Genomic DNA, 25,522 nt, shown 5'->3' with positions numbered 1-25,522 from the left:
ACTGTTTGTTCGTCAATTCTTCAAAAAGTAAGATTGGAACAGCTTCTTGCCATCTATTAACCCTCAAAAGCCTGAACGGATCGCTGGCATCCGTCAAAGCGGCTGATTTTGAATTACCGTAAGTCACAGTGGTTTGCGCTATTGATAATATTCATTGTGACTGAACACTGGTTAGTTGTACTTTTGCCTGAAAGACATCTCAAGAGTATAACTAACTTTGTTTTTACCAACAAATTCCTCCAAACAACTCTCTCTTGCTGTGGCTCCACGATCGTTGCTCTCCAACCTGCAGCCGACAGCAGAGGTGCGTCATCATTACCGTAATGGCCGCGTTTTTTCTAGAAAGCGCAACTTGATTATTGTCCATCGGGGAATTACGGTAATTCAAATACAGCAAGCTTCTCTTTGTGGGCAGACGGACATTCAGGTCTTAAAGGGTTAAACTTTTATTGAGATTTATTGAGATACAGAAAATAATTCAAGTAGCTACATGGTCACTTCTTGGTCCACCGGAGTTTTTCACAGAGGACAAAGTTTCCAACATTCCAATGCGTTTTATCCAGAACCACAGATAAATTGTGTTTCATTTTCCTCTTCCACCTACACCAAAACTCATAAATTTAAATAAATATCTACAGAATATTATTATGTTTCTGATTACCAGTAGCAGCTTATCAACATATATCATTTACTGCCTTTTACAATGGGAGAAAAATAATATTGAGCAGAATTACGTTCAAGTTATCATTTGGTTTGGCCCTCCATCACAGTTCAGATTTTTCATGAGCCCCCTGTAGAAATTAATTGCCCAGCCCTGCTCTAGGTCTATGTCATATGTTCTGTAGTTTTCTGGTGTTTTTTCAGGGCTTGTGTCTGGGAGCTATGTAGATAGCCAAGTGAACAACCTCCAGGTGATAATCAATCAATCAAACTTTATTTATATAGCACTTTTCCTACAAAAATGCAACACAAACATTACAAAGACATGTACACATACAGACACATAAACACACTCACACATGTATATGTGCACGTATACACACACACACACACGCATACACACTACACATACACAAGCACACACATGTCTGCACTCACACCAATATACACACTAAAATGAGACATTGCATTACTACCTATACATTAGGGAAATGTGGCACATTAAAAACCTTAGTCCACAATGATTGTTTAATGCATTGGTTTAAGCCTCATAAAAATGATCTGCTCTGGTCTAGTGTCAGTAATGGCATCATGTCAGGCACACAACTAGTGTGCCATTTAGTACCATGCTGTTGAGTGTTTTGAAACAGTTTTATTTGACAATGTACAGAGAAAAGGGGCATGCTTCAACCATTTTTTTTATTTATTTTTTTATGAAATTAAGATTGGGTTTCTATTTTAGCCATCACACATTTCACATTTTAATCCAGCGAGTCTTCCAAAATACAAGCTACTTTTAACCATTTAAAAAGACTACGGAGGGTAGTAGTTGTGAAGACAAGTTATAGTGCTGGAGGAGGGAGGTAGGCACATAAAAGAACGGTGCTGCAGAGCAGGACAACAACAGCAGATATGGAACCAAGCAGGAGGATGTTTGGGACTCAGCTGTGTCTGTTAGCCACACTGATTTTCTCCTTGAACTGTCTTACCGATGGATCTCCAATGTAAGTAGATGTACTTTACAGTCCTCTTTAATGTCTGTGAAAAAGGATCAGTGAATGTTCCTGCTCTTAACTCCAAGTTTTACATTTATTTTGTTTATTACCAGTGTCTCCAGTGGCGTTAATTTGGATGATCTAATATCAAATTCTTGGTCTTCACCCATCATTATCAGTCCAGGCAAATATGGCGACAAATATGACGATACCAAAATAAATCAATAAATAAAAATAATAGGAAAAATCTAAGAAAACATTGCATGTAAAGTTTTACATTAGAAGTGATGGACTATGTACAGTAACAAAATATTGTACATCTTTCTCTTTCCACTGAGACACTGAGGCAGAGAAGCATCGGTGTCTTTTTTAGTGAAATATAATTGCTTAAATATTTTGGTGGACTTATGGCCTTAAACCGCCAGATTGTCCTTCACAGTCTACTATTTTTGTGGTCTCACTGTGTTTCAGAAAATATACTAAAGTAATAACAGCCTTAGGAGAAGGTATATAAGCATTTGTGTATAACAGAACGGTTACTGATATGGAATAAGGACTATCTTCCACTCACTCCCATTGAATCTAATCTAAAGTGTGCAATTCGAGCTACACAAATTATGTTAATGCTGCCCACAGTTAGCCATAATGTTGTTTTTCAGCTGTGCCACAGTAAATATTGCCTGGAACACTGATGAAATGTTTCATTGATTCAATGCTGGATCTAAGTCAAGATAATCAATGGATCACTCATTGTATGTGAAGGCCATGCTGAAGCATAAAAAAACAACAGAAAAATATTGTTATTGTTGATTTTTTTGTTTTTTTTTAGTCAAACCAACATTTTAAAAAACACAAACAACAGTTGACATAATTAATTACAAATTAAGTGAACCTTTTTAATTGTCAGAGGTAACTGCACTATGGTTCCTTGGTTCGTTTGCTTGTCTTTCACTCTCTGCGTAGGAAGGTCATGTCTGCCCCCAACTTGTTGCGCGTTGGAACGACAGAAAACATCTTTGTGGAGTGTCAGGACTGCACAGATGACAGTGTTTTTGCTGTCGTAATCAGCGTAATGGACTATCCCAGCAAGTCCAAACGGCTGGCATTCACATCTGTTACCCTTAACAGTGGAAACGCATTTCAGGGATTTGGACAAATTCAGGTAACGCAGAATTAATGGAATATGTGCATGTTGCTTAAACACGAATACTGGCATTATAAAGGCTTGTTGAACCTATCCACCCCTTAAACACACTGCTTTTCTATTTACAAATATGAGAAGATACAACAAGACCCTTCACCATCTCTCCATACTTGCAGATCCCAGATGAAGACTTCAGTAGGGACCCCAGCAGGAATCAATATGTTTACCTGCAAGCTCACTTTCCTGATGTAAAACTCGAGAAAATCGTCTTAGTGTCCTTCCACTATGGCTACATCTTCATACAGACAGACAAGACCCTGTACACACCCAACAGCAAAGGTGACTACTACGCCTCAACTGAGAAACACAACGCAAAATTAAGATGTATTTGTCTTGTTGGTTTCTCCACTGAAGAACAAGTTACAAGATGAAATAATAGCAGTGGCGATTTTGGGTTGGAAATTCTGGTGGGGCCATGCCATAATGCAGTGCACACATACCACAATCAATACCATCATAACAAAAACACAGTAGCAAGTGGAAGAGAGGACAACAGTACCTGACAACAAACAGGTGACCACAAAATTGCAGCTGAAGGACATAAATTATCATATCAAAACACAATGCACAGCTCATGGTGTGAATGGTGCACACCCAATACACAGCAATCAATATACAATATCGCCACACACAATATACCACCACCGAACATCAGCAGAGAGGTAAACAGCTCCTTGAGGTTGTGTCCCACACACACATACGCACACATATCGCCAGTTGGGTGGCTGGGGCCCTCCTGTTTCATCCAGCAATGACAAATACTATTTTCTGATCGGCTGACTGGCCGCTGACATTGGCGGACACACAGATTGGCCGATTGATTGATTCTCTTAAAGTCTATGTGCAGCGTGTTTTGTCATTTTTTGGCGTGAGAAATCTCATGTGTGCCGTGAGAGCTGTGAACTTATTGCAATGCGTGCGTCTCTCCAGTTCTCCTCAGCACTCTGTTTTACACACAAACAAACAGGCGAACACACACCTACAGCCAGAATATCAGAATAAAGAGAGACTGTTGGGGCTAATGTGGTGGAGAGAGGAGCTAACCCTAGTGTCTAAGAGGCTAAGGTATCATGCTGAGGTTGTGTAAAACATGCTGCTATCATTTGACTGGCAGACTCTTTCAGTGTATCTGTATGTTATTGTGTATGTTAACAGACCGGTGTTTAGCTGTAGTGATGTTGTCATTTATATTTTAGTTCAGTTTCTGTTTGCCATCTGTGCTACCGTAGAACAGTAGGCTAACTGATTGTTGCCTGCTAATTGATACAGCGTTACTACATCTTCATGAAAGAGTCTCTGTTAACATATCGTAGTTATGGACAGATGGAGCTTCAGTAGCTACGGATACAATGAACGGTTCTATGAGACTGATGAGTTTGTCAATTAAGTTGATTCACTCTGACTTGGCTGTCAGAGAGGCAGTATTCTTCCGGGCTGTTAAAAAAACGATATTGTTAAGAACTTAAGAAAATAAGGAACAAATAAAATGATAGACAGACAGAGTCAACTCGATTCATCATGCAGTGATTGAATGAAACGTGAATTAGCTGAGCTAGAGAGACCTGCTTCAGATCAGCCAATGAGAGGAGCTCTGGGGCCCTGAACTTCAGCCCCACTGCCCACTGTGCTGTACACAGCACTCACGCACAGCAGTTCACCAGTCCACAACACTGCCAGGCCAGGGCCATCTTGGCTGTGCCCCACCGAGCGGGAACCAGCGAGCAAAACAAACTATTCACACAACTACACCGCAAAAGTGTGTACAGAGGACATTGCGTTCTTCTGTGGATATTTCATTGGGAACAAGGTTTATTAACTTCGGCGCAATAACACTGTTGATGCCTATAAAAGTGTAAAATCCTCCCCTGCACAGCAGCGCCCTCTGGTGGGGCTGTGCCCCTAATGCAAATACGCCACTGAATAATAGAATAATAATATAGTGGAAAGATGTAATTATTTTTTCAGAAAAAATGGAAATGATAGGCCCAGGGTTCTCTGGAGATGAGCGTACAAATAACACAGAGGTACAATCTGTAAAGTGACCTTAGTAAATGAAACAGCGAGGGATATATTACAATGTATACACTTCTCATTTTATAATTATTATTGAAAATTGGGCATTGCTTACTATAGTAGGTGTACCTTTAAAAATATCAAAGTATATCCTGTTCTTTGGTTTAATGACATCCAGAATTTAGTTGATTTCCAAAATCTAAGAGTAATTAAGCAAATTAAGCTGAATGAATCGTCTTGGTGTAAAAAGTCAAACATGACTTTCTTTCAGTTCATTATAGGATGTTTGCATTGACACCGCGCATGGAGCCTGTGGAGAGGATTAACGGGACCCTCACTGACACTTCCATAGCCATTGAGTTTGTGGTATTGTATCTTTCATAATAGCAGATTTTAATGTAATACTGTAGAATCAATGATCAATCTATAAAGATAATTTCCATATTTTTACCTTCACCAGTTCTGATTTTGTATGATTACCATCTGAACTTGGTGGATTACCATTAAACACCAATCAGCCACAACATTAAAACTGGGCAAAATAAATAACATTGACCATATTGTGACAATTCAGTGTTCTGCTGGGAAACGTTTGGATCTGGTATTCATGTGGATGTTTCTTTAGACATGTACCACCCACCTAGACCGGACCAGACACCACCACCCCATAGCAATGACACCCCTTGATGGCAGCAGACATCCCCAGCAGGATGCAGCCTGACACACACACACTCACAAAAAACAAGTTCCTAAAGTTTATGAGCAACTCAAAAATCATGGAGAACAGCACACCTGGCCTCCAGCTCACTAGATCCAAAACTGATCAAATATCTGTGGGATGATTAACAGAGGCCCCTCAAGTAAATAGGACCCAAAGGCCCCCACTAACAACATTCTGCTGCCAGTTCTCTGAAGGGTCACAGCTGTTTTAGAGGCACAAGAGAGACCTACACAGTATTTGTTATGCCGGATCAGCGTATAGTTAGTTCAAAACCCAGTTTTCACTATCGTGCTTGTCCCTGACTTTGCCTAACCACTGATTAATTGAGAAATGAGACAGCACTCACCAGCACTCACCTGTCACTAACACACTAAATTATGCAAAACTTGCTTTGATATAAATAATAAAAATAATAAAAACAGGTGAGTAATATAAAATTTAATCTCTGAACAGTTGTACATTTTTTAATAGAATGCTATTAGTATGTTTCTTTGTTTATTTATCTTGATTCAGTATCAACAATTTAATGGAAATCCATCCAGCAGAAAGTAAAAGTGGACTGAAGTGGTAAACTGACCTATAGCTTACTTAAATGTTGGAGTTTAAAAAAAGTACCTGTATGTACAGTATGTCCTGTAGTATGATTTATAGGTCACTGAGCTGAGCGACAGGGACTGAGGGAATTAGAACAAGCATCCTACCTCACTTTGCATTGGCACTGCTTCTGTGGCAGAAAACAAAGAATTTGATCAAACTGCGTACTTCCTCACTGTGAGGTCCTCTGTAGGTGTAAAATGCGACAAAAACAGCAAAACAAAGAAGAGATAGCAAGTGTCATTTCAGAAGCAGACTCACCAATGGCAATGATTTGAGAACTTGAAAAATGTAGGATGGAATCAATGAACTGATTCATGTAATAGCTTTTGCCCTAAACTGAAATTTGTTTTTGTTTTTAGACTCCTGAAGGCATAACTTTGCCGTATGGTCCAGTCTCTTTGAAATCAGGGATCTACTCTGGATATTTCCAACTTTATGAAGTTGTCAGGTGATTATTGTCTGTCATTTTATTCCCATGTCTTTGTTTATTTAATCATGCTCAGAAGTGAATGTGATCTTTTTAGATAAATGTATCCAATTGCTAACTTTAACAAAATGATTTTGGTATGACTAACCACACCACATCTGAGACTAATGTCTTGAGTTTTGCAGTTAACTTCTTAAAACAATATCCTGAAGAGGATATTGTTTTTCATGTGGATGTTGCTTAGACATGCACCACACAAGGAAGGCCTACATAGTATTAGGATGGTGGTCATAATATTCGGTCTGATGAGTGTATTTCAAAGAGTGTGAATGAGCAGCACTGTATAAATCCATGTGATGGTTGTATGTGTAAAGTTATTAGAAGTTTGAGTGAATGTCAACATAATGTGCTCAGTGAGCCCTACAAGACAAACAACCATTTTACACTCACACCTAGGACCAGTTTAGAGTCACCAATCAGCCTAACCAGAATGTCTTTGGAGGTGGGAAGAAACTGGAGTACCTGGAGAAAACCCACTCCGACACAAGGAGAACATGCAAACTCCACCCAGAAAGGCCCGAGCTGGACTCAAACCCAGAAATTCTCGCTGGGAGGCTTCAGTGGTAACCACAGAGCCACTGTGCCACCCAATACACATTAATAAGATTCATCTCCACTGAAAACCTATTGTTTCTGTGTCACATGTGGAAGTTGAGTATTGTACCACAAATTGAGCATAGTGTTGAAATCTAAAAAAACAAGCTCAGCTCGCAATCCCAGCTGCATCAAATAACAATTGCTATGTAGGCCAGCCCACATCAAGTGCCTTTGAGGGTGCATAGTTAACGCTGCTTTAACCTGAAAATGGAAATAAACATGTTTTCCAAAAGTGAACAAACCTAAAATAGGCTCTAAACTAGTGTAAGTACACACTAAACACAATTCATATATATATATCATTCTGCAAAAACAAAGTGCATTCAGCTGAAGGCGGAGTTGCACATAACGTCATGCATGCCCATTTCATATGCTGTGTGTGTGTGTGTGTAGCACTGGACTGTGGAAAGTGGTGGCGAGATTCCAAAGCAAACCACAGATGAGCTACTCTGCAGAGTTTGAGGTCAAAGACTATGGTAAGTTTGAGCAGAGGTCTCCCTATCACAGTTCAAAATCTGTGCATTAATGCTTCAATTTTTTTTTTTTTTACTTGATGTTGGACACTGAGTAGAAAATGTTGAATCTTTCAGTGCTGCCCAGTTTTGAGGTTAAACTGACAAGTCAGAGCTCTTTCTTCTACGTGGATGGCACAGACCTCACTGTCGACATCCGAGCTACGTATGTTAAGATCTTAGTTTTGCAGCTTTTTTGGACTTTTAGGTTCACTGTATTTTGCTCTGCTCTGTTGTAGTTTACCTAGAAATAAACAGACCACTCACTTGCGGTTTCAGGTATCTGTTTGACGAAGCCGTGGATGGGACAGCCTACGGGTTGTTTGGGGTTGTGTATCAGGATGAAAAGATGACTTTTCCCAGCTCGCTTCAGAGAGTGACGGTACACACTCACACTTGTGCACCACCACTGTTTCTCCATCTGCCATTTGTTTACTAGAGCTACAAAATCTGACTGTACATTTAAGTATCAACCAGCTGTATGTGTTTTGAGATACGCTGTTATGTTATGTCACATTAGATTGAGAGAGGTGAAGGACAGGTCACACTGCAGCGACAACACATCACACAAACCTTTGAGAACATCCACGATCTGGTGGGGAGCTCCATATTTGTGGCAGTCAGTGTGCTGACAGACAGCGGTGAGAAACGTGAGATACGTTGAATTTGCATGCTTAGATAGTACACATCGGTCACCGAAAACTGCCACACACTAAAGTATGCAAAACATTAAGCCTCCATATAGTATGTGGTCATAAAGTTATGCCTGATCGGTGTATGAACCAAATGCCAGTTCATCCATTCTCTCCTCCTGTGCTCTGGAGAGCAGCCATTATTAGTGTTAGGGACTGCTTGACCGTTTATTATTCAAATACACAACTCCTATTGTTGTCTCTGCATTGGGGTTAAATGTTTCTTACTAAAATATCGTCACAAAGTCAGCGTTGCCAAAAGCCCAGACTGCTTTTTTCTTTCAATCCCGGTTGTGGTGCCAGTTCTGTCAAAAACAAAATCTGTTTGTAAATTACAAACTCTGATAAGTTTATTTGCGTCACAAATCTCCTGTTATTTTCTATTAAATTTGTCTCCGGGGCAGCTGGCCGGTCTCCACACAACAATAAAAAAGGGGATATCGGAACACATCTTACTATTACAACATCGCCCTTTTCTCCCCACATTCTCCCTGGTAAGATGAGGGAGAAACAAAAAAAAAATAATAATAAACTAATGCAAATTCATTGCAATCATTGTGGTGAATGATGCATTCAGTAAATAAAATAATAAACAATAATAATTTATTTCTATTCAGTTGTAGAAAAAGATGAATGTGTCAACTTAACATATTTGCTACTAGTAGACTATAAGCTTACATACACCTTCAAACAGAGAAATAATGCTCTTAAAAATACAAAATTCATTTTTTGACAAAATCCTACCTCACCGTATGCCTATTGTCCATAAGTTTAAAACCATACTGATACACAGTGCGATTACATTCACAGGAAATGAAATGGTGGAGGCAGAGCTGAAAGGTATCCAGATTGTCACATCAGCTTACGCCATCAACTTCAAGAAAACGCCCAAATATTTCAAACCGGGAATGTCCTTTGATGTTGTGGTAAATATGCATTAGTTCCATTTGCCTGTATAGGCCACAATAATTCTTTGCCCTCTTTTGTATTTCATGCCAAATAATGTTCATGTTAAATAAGCTAGACATTTTTCATCAAACCAAACCATTGACGTTTTCTGTTTTTCTGCAAATGCAACCTTTTCACTAGTATTAGAAAGTCTTTACTTATATCGTTAATGTTTTTTTTTATTTTTTATTTTTTTTTAATGCAGATTGAAGTGGTGCACCCTGATGGCTCTCCGGCAAAAAGTGTTCCAGTGGTGGTTGTTCCAAATGAAGTCAAGGGCCTCACTGCAGCCAATGGCATGGCAAGGCTTTCTATTAATACGCCGGACAATCCTCAACCACTTACAATCACAGTGAGTCATGACACTTTTTGTTGTTTGAATTTTGTTTAACAATTTTCATAGGAAAACACCAAAATAAGGCTTTACACCTTGAAGACACATTTAGGTTATTTTTATAACCCATGTTCTCTGATCAATCAAATATAAGAGGAGTTAATGTATATTCAATGGATTCTTTGCTTACACACTAAACAACAAAAACAATGTACTGTACAGTATGAATATAATATGATTGTATTGTGGCTGTATTCAGGCATCCTAGCAGACCCAGGCTGCAGATAGTAACTTTTCATAATTGCTCTGCATGCATTACTGAGTGTGTATTCTTACCTGTGTGTTTAATAATAGGCAAAGACTGAGAACCCTCGTATTTCATCTGCAATGCAAGCAACAGCCAACATGACAGCTCTCCCATATACCTCTAAAAGCAACAGTTACATCTACATAGGTACATAGTGAAGCACTATGTAATGGTCAGTGATGTCAAATACCAAGCAGTTTTTGAAGCTAATAATGCTGACTGAAATGTTGTATGCAGGTGTGGATGTAGCAGAAGTCCAACCAGGAGATAACATGAAAATTAACCTCGTCCTCAACAGGCAGGAAAATGCAGAAAATGACATCACTTACCTGGTAAGATTTGCTGCTCACCTGTTTGTGTGTTGGATTTTGCCACCTGTGGGCTACGGCATGCGTTGAACAGTAAATGCTAACGTTCTATTTTATTTGGTCCCCAGATCCTGACCCGAGGTCAGCTGGTGAATTATGGGCGTTACAGGACAAAAGACCAAGTACTCATTTCCCTGATGATTCCCATTACCAAAGAAATGCTGCCATCATTCCGCATTGTGGCTTACTACCATCCTAGTGACAATGAAGTGGTGTCAGACTCTGTGTGGGTGGATGTAAAAGACTCCTGCATGGGTTCGGTGAGGGACACAATAACGATCAATTAAAAACGCATTTTATGCAGTTGTTTTAACCCAAATCAATTCGTCTTCCTCCTTAAGCTGACAGTGGCACCATCAAACCCTTCTGCATCTCATGCGCCTCTCAGTACATTCAGCCTGAAAGTGACAGGAGATCCAGGGGCCACAGTGGGGCTGGTGGCTGTTGACAAAGGCGTCTACGTCCTCAACAACAAGTACCGTCTCACCCAGAAAAAGGCAGTTTCATTAATCTCCATCTTTTTTAAAGGGTTTAAAGTTAACATATTTTCACTTTTAAGTATTTCAGAACTGAATACCACTTTTTAATTGACTCCAGTTAACTTACACATTGCTCATATCATATAATGATAACACACAGTAGAAGCCAATAACGTATTAACAGCTGATAATGTAATAAATTTGCCATTTTTAAAATGTAATAACTTATTACATTATTGGCTGGTTATTACATCATTGGCCTGTTAAAAAAAATCTTTGCAAATGTAATAACTGAGCCAATAACGTAATAATATACCATTATCATTTTATTTAACTTTTTATTACCTTATTGGCCAAAAGTTGTTATGTCATCGGTTCAGGACTTTTGTTACGTTATTTGCCAGTTATTACGTTATCGTTATTGGCTTCTAGACACATTCTGCCAGCACATTTGGCATAACCAAAGCTTCGCTGCTGTGTGTATGACTTTTACTCTTCAGGTGTGGGATTTTGTAGAGAAACATGACACAGGCTGCACACCAGGTGGAGGGAAGGACAGTATGAGTGTCTTCTATGATGCCGGATTGCTGTTTGAGAGTAATATAGTGTCTGGCACTCCCTACAGACAAGGTGAGACTGCCCTATTCTGAAATGTCGTACAGTGCCAGTCAAAAGGTTTTGTGCCCTTGAGAATTGTCTGTGTTTTCAGTGAGTTCCTCAAACTCCTTCGTCCAGTGCCATCATACACACAAACATCAGATCAGATTGTGTCAGATTTGCTGAACAAAACAGTCAGGACTGGTGTGGAGATCCTGTGTTTCCATTACATTTTCATGTAATAATGTAATGTAAGCTCCTAAAGACACAAAAACTTTTAGGCACACTATATACACACCACACTCTTTTAAAAACTACTTTTACGTATTTTCATTCTGCCAGGCACCCTTATAACGTACCATTTACGTATACTGTAGTCATGTATGTTTGAACTGAAAATTTTTCTCACATTACTCACATTTGATCCTACAAGACATTCCTTAACCAATTCAGGTTTGTAGATATCTTTGCTCAAATATGTTTTTTTTTAGTTCTGCCCACACATTTTCAATTGACTGGACTGGCCTTGATAATGACCACGCCAGTACCTGGACTTTGTAGTACTCAGCCATGTCACCACAACTTCCCACATGTGCTTTGGGTCATTGTGTATTTGCAAACAAGCTTTTACTTCCCAGCTGTTGTCTTGAGATGTAATCTTCCTTCTTCGTGATGCCATCAATTTTCTGAAATACACCAGTTCTCCCTGTAGTCATAACAAAGGCCCCAATTGCCCAAGTATTTTGTCACAATCATGTGCCCTTGCACAATATATCATGACCTATATAAAGTACAGAGAGATTTTTGGTAACGCTCTATTCTGTGTTTTGTATTCAGAACTGAAATGTCCGGCAGCTCCCAGCAGGAGCAGACGAGCCACTGATATGATGAACATCACCACCAGCTTATGTAAGAAACATCTGCTTTCCAGTTCACTCTTGTTCTGGTGTTGCCTGAGAAATTGTTTTTCCAAGATGTTATTTTGAATGGGTAGATAGAAACGACTTTTACTGGGTTCCCGATCATTTGGGCCAAGGCACATTCAAAGAGATGTGATGAAGAGGCCACAGTTACATAAATCCATGTCCTAGTAGCATGTTCTTTAGGGTCTATTTTAAAACTGTGGTTTGTTCACTTGTACTGGAGAAACTGAGAGCTGGAGGTGACACATACAGAATGAGCATTAAAGAATGTGTTGGTCTTACATTCAGTGGGTGGTTTTAAACTTTAATGAAGTCTAATCTGGCACATCACTGCTCAACCTGCTTTCTTTCCAGTTAGTCAATATAAAGACAAACTTCAACGTGACTGTTGTTTGGATGGCATGAGGGACACCCCCCTCTCATACACCTGTGAGAGGCGCAGTGAGTACATCTGGGACGGTGTAGCCTGCATCGAGGCCTTCCTGCACTGCTGCAAGGAGATGGAAAAGCAGAGGGCTGAGAAGAAGCGGGAAGGCCTACAACTGGGACGCAGTATGAGAAGGGAACGGGGGATGGGAAGTGCTTATCTTTGGTCATGTTGGTTGCTATAGCAAGATCAAAATGTTGACATTTTCATGAAACTTTAGGTGATGAGGATGACAACAGTTACGCGGACACCAATGATATAACTTCTCGCACTAAGTTCCCTGAAAGTTGGCTCTGGTCAGAAATCAAACTTCCTACGTGCCCACCAGAAACACCTGACTGGTGAGCCAACTGAAACCTTCACTCATCAAAATACGATGAGGATTGCTCTCTCTCCACTCTGTCTGTTACAGTGTTACTTATACCTCTTTGTTTCAGCGACACAACAACCTTTCAGAGAAATATTCCTTTTCCCGACTCCATCACCACCTGGCAGTTCACAGGCATCAGTCTGTCAAGAACTCATGGTGAGGATTCACTGTCAAACCACAAGGCCTACTGTATATCAAACTGTTTCTCTTCTTTGTAGTGTTTCATGTCTTGTTTCTGTCACCCATGTCACCTTTAAGGAATCTGCGTTGCCGATCCATTAGAAATAATTGTCCGGAAAAATTTCTTTATTGACCTCAGACTGCCGTACACTGCTGTCCGCGGAGAGCAGATAGAAATTAAGGCAGTCCTCCACAACTACTACTCTGATCTTTTAACTGTAAGTCTCGGTCCTTGTAAGCTGTAGGCTATTTTACACAAAACCATCGAGCAATCTATCCAAATAATTGCAGTAAATTGAGTAAGTACTCAAGAAGTAAATCATTCCTGATACAGTCATGTTGTAATGTCATGTCATGTTTGCAAGGTGCGTGTGGATCTTATTGAGACGGAGCATCTGTGCAGTGCCGCTTCTAAGCGTGGGAAATACCGTCAGGAGGTTAAAATTGGAGCTCAGAGCACACGTGCTATACCCTTCATAATTATTCCCACAAGAGATGGACAATACCGCATCGAGGTCAAAGCAGCTGCTAAAGACTCCCTCAGTGCCATCAGTGATGGAATCATGAAGATGCTGCGGGTGGTGGTACGCATCTATCTATCTATCTATCTATCTATCTATCTATCTATCTATCTATCTATCTATCTATCTATCTATCTATCTATCTATCTATCTATCTATCTATCTATCTATCTATCTATCTATCTATCTATCTATCTATCTATCTGTCTGTCTGTCTGTGTCATCTGTGATGTTTGTCCTCTCTCTTGTTTTTCCAGCCTGAAGGCTTACTGATCAAATCTTCTCAGACTGTAACTTTGGACCCCACTAAAAATGGAGTAGGTAGGTCTACCTGTTAAGCAGGTCAGTAGTTTTATCATTTCAACGATCAGTACTTTGTGAGATTGCCAGAATTGGTCGTTCTCTGGACAAAAGCTCCCCACTGATTGGTTGGTCACAGTTGCTCTCAATTAATGTTTAATGACTTCTTTTCAGCATTACGTAATGAACGGCCTGTTGATTAAAATACACATCTGTTTATTATTTTGGTAACTTGTTCCATTGTAGACGGTAAACAAGTGGAAATCATCAACAGTAGAATTCCTCGTAGAGACTTTATCCCAAACACACCCACCAGCACACAGGTCTCTGTGACAGGTGAGAAATACGTGTCTGCGGCTTTACCTTTGTGCTATTGTAAATTGTTACTTTTGCAAGAAGCATGCGATCTTGCTTGGTGTGGGATTCCTTGCAGGAAGACAGCAGGTAAATGTGGTAAAGAACACTATCAGTGGGGAACCAATGGACAGACTGATCTACCAGCCTTCCGGCTGTGGAGAGGAGAACATGATCCACATGACCATGTCTGTCATTGCAACCACATATTTGGACAAAACCAACCAGTGGGAGAGCATGGGCATCGAGAGACGTTACGAAGCCCTCGAACACATAAGAACTGGTGGGTTCCACAAATGAATTTGTTGGTACAGATATTAGATACTTATTTGGAGTCGCAGTGTTTAGCTCACTGGTTTAAGCAGAAGATACTACACAAACTAACTTCTCATTAATACAATTCTGCAAACACAACAGTCAATAAAAAAGTGTTTTCTTGTGTTTTATTAAGGATACACAAACCAACTGGCCTACCGTAAAAACGATGGGTCTTTTGCTGGATATCCAGATCGCCCAAGCAGCACCTGGTGAGAACGTACATGAATCGATGTGTAAATGTTTGAAAGTCTTTCACTCTGTTGATTAAATGTTTCATACATGCACAAGAGAGAAGCCAAGCTACTTCATCATCTCCTCACCTCCACAAGGCTGACAGCATATGTTGCCAAGGTGTTTGCAATGGCTCATAATCTAGTGAGAGTGGAAAGCTCGGTGATCTGCGATGCTGTCAACATTCTGATTCAAAAGGCACAACAACCTGATGGATTGTTTGCAGAAGTTGGACAAGTGTCCCATAGTGAGATGACTGTGAGTGACTGTAAAGCAATAAATTCCTCTTCTGTCCTCCTATGTTGACAGGGAAAGTAGAGTTATCTGTGTTGTCCTGCTCACATCGGTTTATTTATTACAAGCAATCGCTCCTTCTGGACCAGGAGCAGCGTCCAACAAAAAAGCCCAGATTAAAATGTATGTCAGCAGAGGGATTCTGTTCCTGTTGGCATTGGAGAGCAATTTGTGCAAATGAAACCACTATGTGCTCACTGCAGATTAGTTTTTTGGCTGAATTCTTTCTCGACAAATACAGCTGCAGTCTTGGCTTCTCTTGACTATTTATTGGAGTCATCAAATACACAGAACCCCCATACAGACATTTTAAAACATGTCACTCTGTAGTTAGTTTGCATTAAGGTCATCTAGGTAATCGTCAACATTTTAATACAGCTCGTATTAATGACAATTACACTGACGTGGTTGTGTGTGAATATGCAGGGTAATGTCCTCAGCATAGATGAGGACGCCTCCATGACGGCCTTCTGCCTCATTGCCATGCAGGAGTCACGAACAATATGTGCCACTACGCTTAATGTGAGTTTTCCTTCACTTCTTTTATTTTTTCTTTTGTCGATTCCACTGTCCAGCTGTCAGTGTGACAGCTGAAGTTCATTATGTCTCATGTAGTCTTAAAGGTAAGCAAAACTAGACTGTCTATTAACGTCCTAAGAAAAAAATAATCTTGATTAAAGAAATCTGTCTGCTGGTAGAGTAAATGCTGTAAACACACATATTCCTAGTCAAGGAGAAGTTTTTGATAGTGATAGTTCAACAGCCCAAGGCCATCCTGTCTATGTGATTTCCGATTCCTCCCCCCTTCATTCAGCTCATCCTCACCTTTTCCCTCTGTCCAGAGGCTGACAGACAGCATAGACAAGGCAGTGGCCTACCTGGAGAAGCGCCTGCCGAGCTTAGTCAACCCTTATTCTGTTGCCATGACTTCGTATGCCCTGGCCAATGAAAACAAACTGAACCGGGACATCCTCTTCAAGTTTGGTTCCCCAGGTGCCACCACACAGCAAAAACCACCATAGCACTTACACTAGATCCCAAGTGATCCACTGGCATGCCAGACATTTAATAAACACACTTAATCTCATCAAAGCTTGTAATATCCATGTTCATATTTATTTAGGAATTAAGTTAGTATGAACAGAAATACTCTTGTCATTATTTAGTTTGTCACAAGTGCAGTATAAATCCGTACAAAAAAACTATACAGGTGCTTAAGATACACTTAACTATGTAGAAATGTCTTTATATTAGATAACAAAATGTTAAGGTTATTTGTATTTGTTTTACTTTTTATTTTCTAAATAATGGTGTTGTAATACAGAAATGTGTTTTCCTCAGATTTATCCCACTGGCCTGTACCTACGGGACGCCGTGACACACTAGAGGCCACAGCTTATGCTCTTCTAGCTCTAGTCAAGGACAAGGTGAGCATGTCCCACTTATCTGTGTGTGTCACAGAGTAAATTTCTGAGACTTGAACAAAGTAATCGCACACAGTAGTATAAATCATGTCTACAGGCAGATATGAAGGTTGTTTTTTCATGCATTGCTTGCGTAAGATACATTTTATTATTCGTCATACGTTTAGGTTGATATATTTTTGGAAACTATTATCATTGTACGCCAAATCAATGTCAATTAATGTGCAGATTCCCGTCTACAACTATTTATATCCTCGGCCTCTTAATTTCAGGGGCGCAAATGTAATTGTACAAATACAGCTCATAAAAAAATGACACGTTAATATTCAATAGCTTGACTGACTCGACCATTACAAAATATTGAACTTCTTTACCTTTTAAAGCTCTGTTTTGAATCATTGTCTATCTGTACTACAAAGCACCATCATGGCCTACAAGGGTTCCTCCATTAAGTATTTAACATTTTAATCATGATTATGTCCGTCAGTCGTATTACTTATGAACCCTTGAAAAAGTGGGTCTCTCTATAAAATGAACGTAGTTCCTATAAACTAGTCCTTCGGTTTGTATGTGAATATTAATATTAATATAAGCTGAGAGTGTGCACCATGCAAACCATTTCCATTAGAGAAGTGTAACAAAATTGCATCAGTGTCCAAAAATATATGGAGCCATCTGTATTCAGTGTTTTTCTGTCATTAAAGGCCTTTGAGGAAGCCCAACCTGTTGTCAGATGGTTCAACAGACAGCAGAGGGTGCATGGAGGCTATGGATCAACACAAGTAATTCTAATTTTCTGTCAGTATTGATGCTTCATCTTCCTCTAGCTCTTAGTAGTCTGGGTTAAAACTACTGATCATTTTTCCCCAGGCCACCCTGATAGTGTATCAGGCTGTCGCAGAGTACTGGACCACTGAGAAACCAGATTATTATGTGAATGTGGACATCCTATTGCCGGGCAGGTCGAAGCCTAACAAGTACTACTTTAACAAGGAAACCCAGTTCGGCACAAGAACCTCCAAAGTGAAAACAAATACATTCACAGTAACTCATTATTTTCATCTGTGGAACTTTCTACAAAATGTTTTTTTCTCTTGCAGGTCAATAGTATAAACCAAGATGTGAAGGTGACTGCCACAGGCCCAGGAGCAGCAACACTGACGGTAAGTCAAACACAATGTTTTTCCCTTTTCACTGCTAAACAAGGCCAAAGACATTCTGTTGATATAAAAGCTGCATTTTTTCTACCTGACAGATGGTGTCGCTGTATTACATTCTGCCTATAGAGAGGGAAACTAACTGTCAGAAGTTTAACCTGTCGGTGCAGCTCATCCCAGGTAATTTGCTGCCCTCTCTCTATCCGTTTGTATTGTGTTTATTACATTATTTGTAGGTTGTGATTTTTTTTGCCTCTGTTTTGCATTGTTATCTGCTCACTGTCAGGTTTGGACAGTTTTTAAGACTGTATGCTCATCTACTCTCCAGAAAAGATGGATGAAGCCCAGAGTATATATAAGCTGAAGATAGAAGTGTTGTGAGTACAAAATATGGTGCACACAGTTTGTGACAAACCTTTTTCGTAATTAAAAAAGTGTTCCTCATTTCTTCACCTCATAAGCCACGGGCTGTTTTAAAAATGTCATTTTAAATTTTAAATGTAGAAATGTAACAAAAACTAACTCATAAAAACTCCCAATTAGAAAGTGGCAGAAATGAAGCACATCAATGCTTTATCCATTTTTTCGCAGTCATACTGCAACTATTGAAACAATGGCAGCAGGTCGACAGTATGTTCTCGGTACAGGGACCTATGGGGTTTTAGTGTACCCCGCTTTTTTAGAGAGTGCGACTTTGTGCTCTCTTCATACACTTCATTTACTCAGACACTCATTTTAAACTCAATTTCTACAGATTTTTTCTCATTTTTATATTTTAATGTCCGTTTCTCTTGGTAATTCCTTGCTTAATCCCTGTCTGCGTTAAGGTATAAGGACGTGCGTGATGCTACCATGTCAGTCTTGGATATTGGCTTGCTCACCGGCTTCACTGTTAACACAAAAGACCTGGACTTAGTAAGACACACACGCAGAACGCTCAGATGTCACTCTTTATGGTTACTAAGGACAAGATGTGCTTTCATTTTTAACTCATGTGTGTAGTTGTCTAGAGGACGTGCCCGCACTATTGCAAAATACAGACTGAACCCCGATGAGTCAGAAAGAGGCTTGCTCACCATCCACCTGGACAAGGTAAGACATCAGTTTTCACTGCCGCCATTGTTTTTCTGCCTGCCCTATTAGTTCATTAACAAATCTCTCGGCAGGTTTCTCACACAAAACCAGAGGAGATCACTTTTAGGATCCATCAGACGCTGAAAGTGGGTGTCTTGCAACCAGCTGCTGTGTCTGTCTATGAATACTACAACCATCAAGACGGCAACAGTGAGACACACATTTACCAATACAGGATTGCTTTTTGCTGCCGTTAGGTTTCACCACATGTGGATCCTGTTTACCAACTACAAAATCTCGCTGGCAGCTTAAAGCATCTTTCTCTTGACTGCAGAAACACAATGTGTGAAATTCTACCATCCAGAGAAGAGAGATGGACAGCTGCTGCGTCTCTGCAGAAATGATGAATGCACATGTGCTGAAGGTGTGTGGATCTATCTATCTATCTATCTATCTATCTATCTATCTATCTATCTATCTATCTATCTATCTATCTATCTATCTATCTATCTATCTATCTATCTATCTATCTATCTATCTATCTATCTATCTATCTATCTATCTCCAGAGAACTGCAGTATGCAGAAGAAGGACAACGTAGACAATAGTGTGCGCACAGCCAAAGTTTGTGAGACTACACTGACCAGCAAAATAGATTTCGGTAAGAGTCTCTTAGTTTTGTATGTTGTTTGTGTAAAAGGCCGGTAGAAGGCCAGTAGCAGGTGGGTAACAGTTTGCAACTTGTTTCTCACTAGTGTACAAGGTGAGACTGGTGGAGTTTAGAGACGGCTTGTCCACTGACATTTACACAGTGGAGGTGCTGGAAGTCATCAAAGAAGGTGGGTCAATTTCCCTTAAAGCGTAAACTGTTGGAACTGCTAAAACCTTTGCTTTTTTGTGATATTTTCCCTCTCAAAGCGAAAAAGAAGCAGTTTGAATTTAATGGGCAACACAAAGATATTTTAAGCACCTCCTCTCTCATTTGTGATTGTACTCACTAAAGAGGGTCTTGTCTTCCCTGTATGATCTTCAGACGCCTCGTGTTTCTTGCCAGGTTGGCTCAATATGTTCTTGGGGCTCAGTAATCAGTAAATACTATGTTTTCTTACATTATAGTTGCAGATATAAAGACATTTTGTCATGATTTCTGTGCTCTCTGTTCTCCTAAATCTTAATTACAGGAAGTTATGATGTGGGTCCTCAGGGTAAACAGCGCACCTTCCTAGGTTATTCACACTGCAGAGTGGCTTTAGATCTAAGGACAGGGAAAACCTACCTCATCATGGGCACTTCCAAAGATATATATAAAGATGAACAGAGTCGATTGTAAGTTCACTGTGTCTTTATCTGGTGTGTTGATTCTCCTTTGTATATTGTAAACATTTAAACATTTCTCCTGCTTGCTCTTTTTAAATCAGGTATCAGTATGTGCTCGGTGAGAAAACCTGGATCGAGTACTGGCCTACAGAAACGGAGTGTAAAACTCCGAAATTCAATGAGACCTGTTCGGGCATGGATGAAATGGTCGAAGACTTCACAAAGCGTGGGTGCCGGAATTAGTGAAACTGAAATAATTTACCTGGGACATTCCTGGGTTTCTTGTAGATGTTTTGTCTAGTCCCAAGTTACATAAGGCATGCGAGTTTCAGGTGGACATTGCCAACAAATCACCTTTCAATAAACTAGACACAGGCTACTGAGTGTGAAGCACATGGTTAGATGACTCATTTAGGGATTAAGGTGCAAGGCCCACAGATAAAAAAAAAAAAAAAAATAGAGTAATAAAATACTGTCAAAGGGGGTAGCAGTGTCATCAAATCTGATCTAATCTAATAAACTGAGATGTACTTGAGATTTTTGTTTTATTGTTCTTCCTTCTCAAACCTTGTGCCTACATTAGCACAATGCAATTACGTGCGACCAAATACCTGACCATTTCTGTAAAATAAGACATAAGCCATAAGTTTATTAATCCCTCATATAAGAAGTTACCTTGTCATAGTAGCACAGAATTAGGCAATCTTTCAACATCAAACTTTTTTTTTTTTTCAGAAAATGCATTTTCTAAATATACTTATTATATTTCATATACTATCTATCTCATCTGAAAAGTGTCCAACAATACCTTTGTCCTGGACTTTCCATTACTTTGAGCTGTTGTTTAACAAATGAACATTAGGAGGCAGCAGCATGCACGTATACAACCCGCGGTCTACTAGAAATAAAGACGACGAAGAAGACGTAGTGAATGACGTACTTCCTTTAGCCAAGCTGCTGTATACCGGGTGAAGTTGGTTGGTGCTCTTGAAGTATAAAAGATTCCGACTCTAACTTTCATCCTTGAAGACAGGCAACTCCAACCCGTGTGAGCCACTCCGGGAACACAGCGGTGGTAAAGTGCCGAGGGACTCGACAAACTAGGTTCACGGTAGAGAAAAAAAAAGCTAATTAGTTTTCCTGGTTGAGGTGCATCTGCAAGATTCTGCTATGGCCAAGGTTCAAGTGTTAAACGTCGCTGTCCTTGATAACCCGAGCCCCTTTGGAAACCCATTTCAGTTTGAAATAACCTTTGAGTGCATGGAGGATTTGCCGGAAGGTGGGTATCTTCTTCAGCTAATATTTAATGCCAATTAAACACTCTTCGTATTGTGTTAGCCCGGATAGCAGCTGTGTCTGGCGCTTTGTGTTCATGTGTCAACTTCATTGCAGGCATGTCTGGTTTATTGTATGTTATTAATCGACTCATTGTTTTGTTCGATAAAAATTCAGTATTAATAGTTGTAGGAGCCGTGTAGTGATGTATCATTTGACAAGTTGTTGAAAATTGGCGCTGGCGCGTTTGTGTCGTGAGCCCCGCCTTCTGCCTCCACTGATTGGTTCGCGGAGATTTTTCCAGAAAGCTGATTGGGTAATCGCGCAAGGTTACTGTAGCAACAAACAAGCTGAACAAGTTGCCGCGAACAGCAGAAAGATGCAAGAGGGAGGCACGAGCATGTGTGTATTAAGATTATTTTCTGCCATCAGCCTGTCGTAAGTGAACGAGGTGTATTGTAAAGAAACAACGAGCTTATTCTAAGACATATTTATCTTTTTCTTATTCAAAGTTTTTGACATTAAGTGAACACGCAGTGTCTAGTAATGCTAACATTAGCGGACCTATCTTTTACATTTTCATAATCTTTAACAATCATTTCATAAAAATTACTGTCAGACATTAAAAACGCACCAAATAGGCCGTTCTGTTGCGAATACACACTCCAGATACTGAGTGGTGTGTTTCAAAATGTCCATTTTCTGTATTTCAGTCGTGCGAGCTTGCTTGTATATCTGCAAGTGCAATGCACGCGTATGTAACTGACTTTATCTACAAACTATAACTTTCAAGAACAATCTCATATTATCTTGTGTGTGTGCTGTCAGATCTGGAGTGGAAAATCATCTATGTGGGTTCAGCTGAAAGTGAAGAATATGACCAGGTTCTGGACTCTGTGTTAGTTGGCCCTGTACCAGCTGGCAGACACATGTTTGTCTTTCAGGTGAGACATTGCAGACAACTGTCATCCTGTTTCCTTCTGTCGCGTTTTATGCAGCTGGGTCTCTGAGCACATTGATCTTAAGAACTGAAAATCATCTGAAAAATGCACATTATAGTATTTTTAATAGTATGAGTAATATTTGTTTTTCTGCTCTGGTGTCTTCATCTGCTTGTGTTCATTGTTTTATGGGCTATACAGGCTGACGCTCCGAACACAGGGCTGATTCCAGAGAGTGATGCTGTAGGAGTGACTGTCGTCCTTATAACTTGCACCTACCGTGGACAGGAGTTCATCCGCATCGGTTACTATGTCAACAATGAATACACAGAACCCGAACTGCGAGAAAACCCACCTCTCAAACCAGACTACACTCAGGTAATACACAAGCACACAAGTACACAGATGGCAGAGGTTTCTGCCAATGATAGGTGTGTATTTATAGAAGGGGCAGATAAAACTGATCTTAGTACCTCCTTTTGATGTATTAATAATACACTATTGCCTGCGATCTAGACAAGTATGGCCCATGTACTCTATGGAGTACATGGGCCATACTTGTGGTAAATGTGTATTGACATGCATGTTTCTGCTGCCCTCTAGTGCTCTGAAATTTACAATTGGATAATTGAAGCGTCCAAAAAAAAGAAGAAAAACTTAAACAATTTGGAATGTATGGAGTAAATTCATAACTTTAGTATCTATTCAATAAAAAGGATATGTCAGTTTATGCATAGTGAGGCTGAATGTGATCATTTCAATGATATATTAGTCCCGATAGAAAATGTATCATTGACATTAGTTTAATTTTCTTTAAGGGCTTGTCCTCAAAAAGGTTGCAAGGGGGTCCAATAACATACTGGGTTGTTTATAAACTTAAAAATTCCAGAATCAGGTTTTCAAAAGACAATTATCAGCACATACAGCCAAAGCTGACTGTGTGAACTCTGTCATCTTCGCTGTTAATTGATAAAGTAGCTTTTTTTAATACCTGACGGGGATTTGATTTCTGAATGTTACTGTTCTTTTTTAGTTTTTTATTGGTCCACACAAATAAACTAGAACTAATGTCACATAGAAAGTCATGCATTGCAAACACGTGGTTGGTTATTCAAACGTAATGCATAAATTGAAAATGGCATTATAGTAGTTACTATCTATTTGTGTTTTTCCTTTTTCCTTTTTTTTTTTCATGCATTTTTCATAATGCAGTATCTGAAAAACATATTTTTTACGGTCTTTTTGCGATTATGGTCTTTTGGCTTTGGCCCTTGCCATCTTGGCAGCGCTTGACACAGTCTAACACCAGTCTATCACCTGGCTAATTAAAAACAAACAAACAAAAAAAAGAACTAAGGCAGGATGCTGATACCTAGGCAGACAACTAGCAAGCTGTGAATCTGAATCTGATCACTGAAATTGGTCCCAAAGTATGTATAACTTGAAGCCTATGATTTTAACTGCTTGGTTGTAACAGATCATCGTCACATCTGTTGCTGCCCCCTTGTGGCCAAAGACTTGGATGAACTCCCCATAATACTTGACAAATGGATCTTTACAAGGTGTCATTTTCAAGTTTTCCAAGTGCTAACTGCTATGTTGGCATACGTATGGGAGAAACAAACGAATTCTGATGCTGTTAAGGACACGATCAGAGCAGTGTTAATCCATATAACATGATGCAATAGCATTAACTCTCAGCTAGTAACTTTGCATGGAACTATATGTTCCGTCATTTTATTTCTATTACATGATATTCAAATGGTCCAAATCAGTCCATTTAGGAACTGAAAAACTTTGACAGTCTTCCTCTAATCCTGACATTTTATTGTTTTCAGCTCCAGAGGAATATTTTGGCCTCCAACCCTCGTGTCACCCGCTTCCATATCAACTGGGAGGGCGTAGCAGACAAGATGGAGGACAGTGAGAATGTAGACCCGTCCCCCAACATCAGTGGGATGCTTCCTCCGTCCTGTATACCAGGAAAGATGCCACCTATCGGATTGATGCCCGACAACTCCATGGACTGTATCTAAGAGTCGTCAGATCAAATAATGGACAAGAAGCCCTTATCTATATTCTCACATTGCAAAACACATTGGAACAAGGAGGCCATGGACATGTCTTTATAATATGTGAACATTAATGGGAAGCACAGACACAGCAGCAAGGACATTTCACACAAAATGGGGTGGGTCTGGAATTGCTACCAACTTTGATTCCTCTCCGTCTTTCTTTCAACTCACTCTTTGATGTGCACAGCCAAAATTGCCTTAATTTATCGCCTCTTTGTCTCAGATCATGTTCATGTCATCAAGGTGGAGCAGTCTTTAGACAGGATAGCTAAAACCTCACAGCCCTGCGACTTGAACCATGCTCTGACTTTGGTACCCATTCTGTGTCCTCTTTGGACGTCAGAACAAATGTAGCCGAAGCTGCTAATAGCAAATTATTTTATTATTCTGAAGGTTTTATCTGATGCATATCTGTGAAAACCATGATGGCCCATGATGGGAGCCTGTTGCAAGAAGTAGCTTCATTTGCTGTTTGTTCAAAGTTTTTTCCAGAGGGCTCTCCAGATTACTCAACAAACTGGCTTCTTTTATCAGGCCGACACTCAATAGCATTCTCAAGACATGTTGCCTGTCTCCAAGAATGCACAAAGCCTGTAGGTAAAGATAGAATAGATGCCATTGTGCAGTCAAGCTATGTGGATGGTTTAGGCTAACTGTAAATAAGTTGTGCAAGCGCTTATATTGCCTTCAAACAGGGAAGGCATGTTTTCATTTTGTACTTATTATATATTCTCTCTATTGGTATTTGTAACAGTGATGGGGTTAATAAAGGTTGTTTTGTTGACCTTGTGCTGCTTTCTGTTTATCATCTCATCTTTACATACAGCTGC

The 25,522-nt window shown here is 39.8% G+C and overlaps 2 protein-coding genes across 10 annotated transcripts; both read left to right on the top strand.

Moving 5' to 3' along the window:
- Window positions 1-1,515: 1,515 nt before the first annotated feature.
- LOC125003432 (complement C3-like) lies at window positions 1,516-20,936 on the top strand. 9 transcript variants are annotated; one of them, XM_047577370.1, is made up of 44 exons: window positions 1,517-1,664; window positions 2,619-2,817; window positions 2,976-3,138; window positions 5,144-5,238; window positions 6,550-6,638; window positions 7,668-7,750; window positions 7,865-7,952; window positions 8,066-8,168; window positions 8,307-8,427; window positions 9,289-9,404; window positions 9,632-9,778; window positions 10,115-10,214; window positions 10,305-10,399; window positions 10,504-10,695; window positions 10,777-10,932; window positions 11,415-11,544; window positions 12,349-12,420; window positions 12,789-12,986; window positions 13,082-13,202; window positions 13,299-13,387; window positions 13,490-13,629; window positions 13,777-13,995; window positions 14,190-14,253; window positions 14,479-14,568; window positions 14,666-14,869; window positions 15,038-15,113; window positions 15,234-15,393; window positions 15,856-15,951; window positions 16,272-16,422; window positions 16,771-16,856; window positions 17,558-17,635; window positions 17,724-17,876; window positions 17,954-18,016; window positions 18,109-18,190; window positions 18,339-18,387; window positions 18,838-18,925; window positions 19,013-19,102; window positions 19,177-19,294; window positions 19,419-19,508; window positions 19,653-19,745; window positions 19,840-19,923; window positions 20,118-20,138; window positions 20,266-20,410; window positions 20,503-20,936. In XM_047577370.1, exons 1-44 carry the CDS (start codon window positions 1,573-1,575, stop codon window positions 20,642-20,644), a joined length of 5,031 nt encoding a protein of 1,676 aa, XP_047433326.1. In that variant the 5' UTR covers window positions 1,517-1,572; the 3' UTR covers window positions 20,645-20,936. The 9 variants fall into 9 exon arrangements, 7 of the variants coding, with proteins under 7 accessions (XP_047433326.1, XP_047433325.1, XP_047433328.1 ...); XM_047577369.1 differs by having other exon boundaries at window positions 8,307-8,436; XM_047577372.1 differs by lacking the exon at window positions 20,118-20,138.
- Window positions 20,937-21,270: 334 nt separating this feature from the next.
- On the top strand, window positions 21,271-25,476 carry asf1bb (anti-silencing function 1Bb histone chaperone). Its single transcript, XM_047577382.1, has 4 exons — window positions 21,271-21,680; window positions 22,505-22,620; window positions 22,819-22,995; window positions 24,456-25,476. The coding sequence occupies exons 1-4, from the start codon at window positions 21,572-21,574 to the stop codon at window positions 24,651-24,653; spliced, it is 600 nt and encodes a 199-aa protein (XP_047433338.1). The 5' UTR covers window positions 21,271-21,571; the 3' UTR covers window positions 24,654-25,476.
- The last annotated feature ends 46 nt before the right edge of the window (window positions 25,477-25,522 follow it).

This window comes from Mugil cephalus, chromosome 2 (assembly GCF_022458985.1).
Source record: "Mugil cephalus isolate CIBA_MC_2020 chromosome 2, CIBA_Mcephalus_1.1, whole genome shotgun sequence".
Lineage (NCBI taxonomy): Eukaryota > Metazoa > Chordata > Actinopteri > Mugiliformes > Mugilidae > Mugil > Mugil cephalus.
The sequence above is the reverse complement of the archived record's forward strand: the minus strand, read 5'-3'. Positions and strand labels throughout refer to the sequence as shown.

What these genes read in the sequence shown, in the direction of transcription:
- LOC125003432 (XM_047577369.1), top strand. Translation starts at nt 1,573, where the DNA reads ATGGAACCAAGCAGGAGGATGTTTGGGACTCAGCTGTGTCTGTTAGCC. An exon ending in CCACCAGAAACACCTGACTG is followed by an intron (nt 13,203 to 13,298) that starts GTGAGCCAACTG and finishes TCTTTGTTTCAG; the next exon opens with CGACACAACAACCTTTCAGA. An exon ending in CCCCACTAAAAATGGAGTAG is followed by an intron (nt 14,254 to 14,478) that starts GTAGGTCTACCT and finishes GTTCCATTGTAG; the next exon opens with ACGGTAAACAAGTGGAAATC.
- asf1bb (XM_047577382.1), top strand. Translation starts at nt 21,572, where the DNA reads ATGGCCAAGGTTCAAGTGTTAAACGTCGCTGTCCTTGATAACCCGAGC. An exon ending in CATGGAGGATTTGCCGGAAG is followed by an intron (nt 21,681 to 22,504) that starts GTGGGTATCTTC and finishes GTGTGCTGTCAG; the next exon opens with ATCTGGAGTGGAAAATCATC. An exon ending in GACACATGTTTGTCTTTCAG is followed by an intron (nt 22,621 to 22,818) that starts GTGAGACATTGC and finishes TGGGCTATACAG; the next exon opens with GCTGACGCTCCGAACACAGG.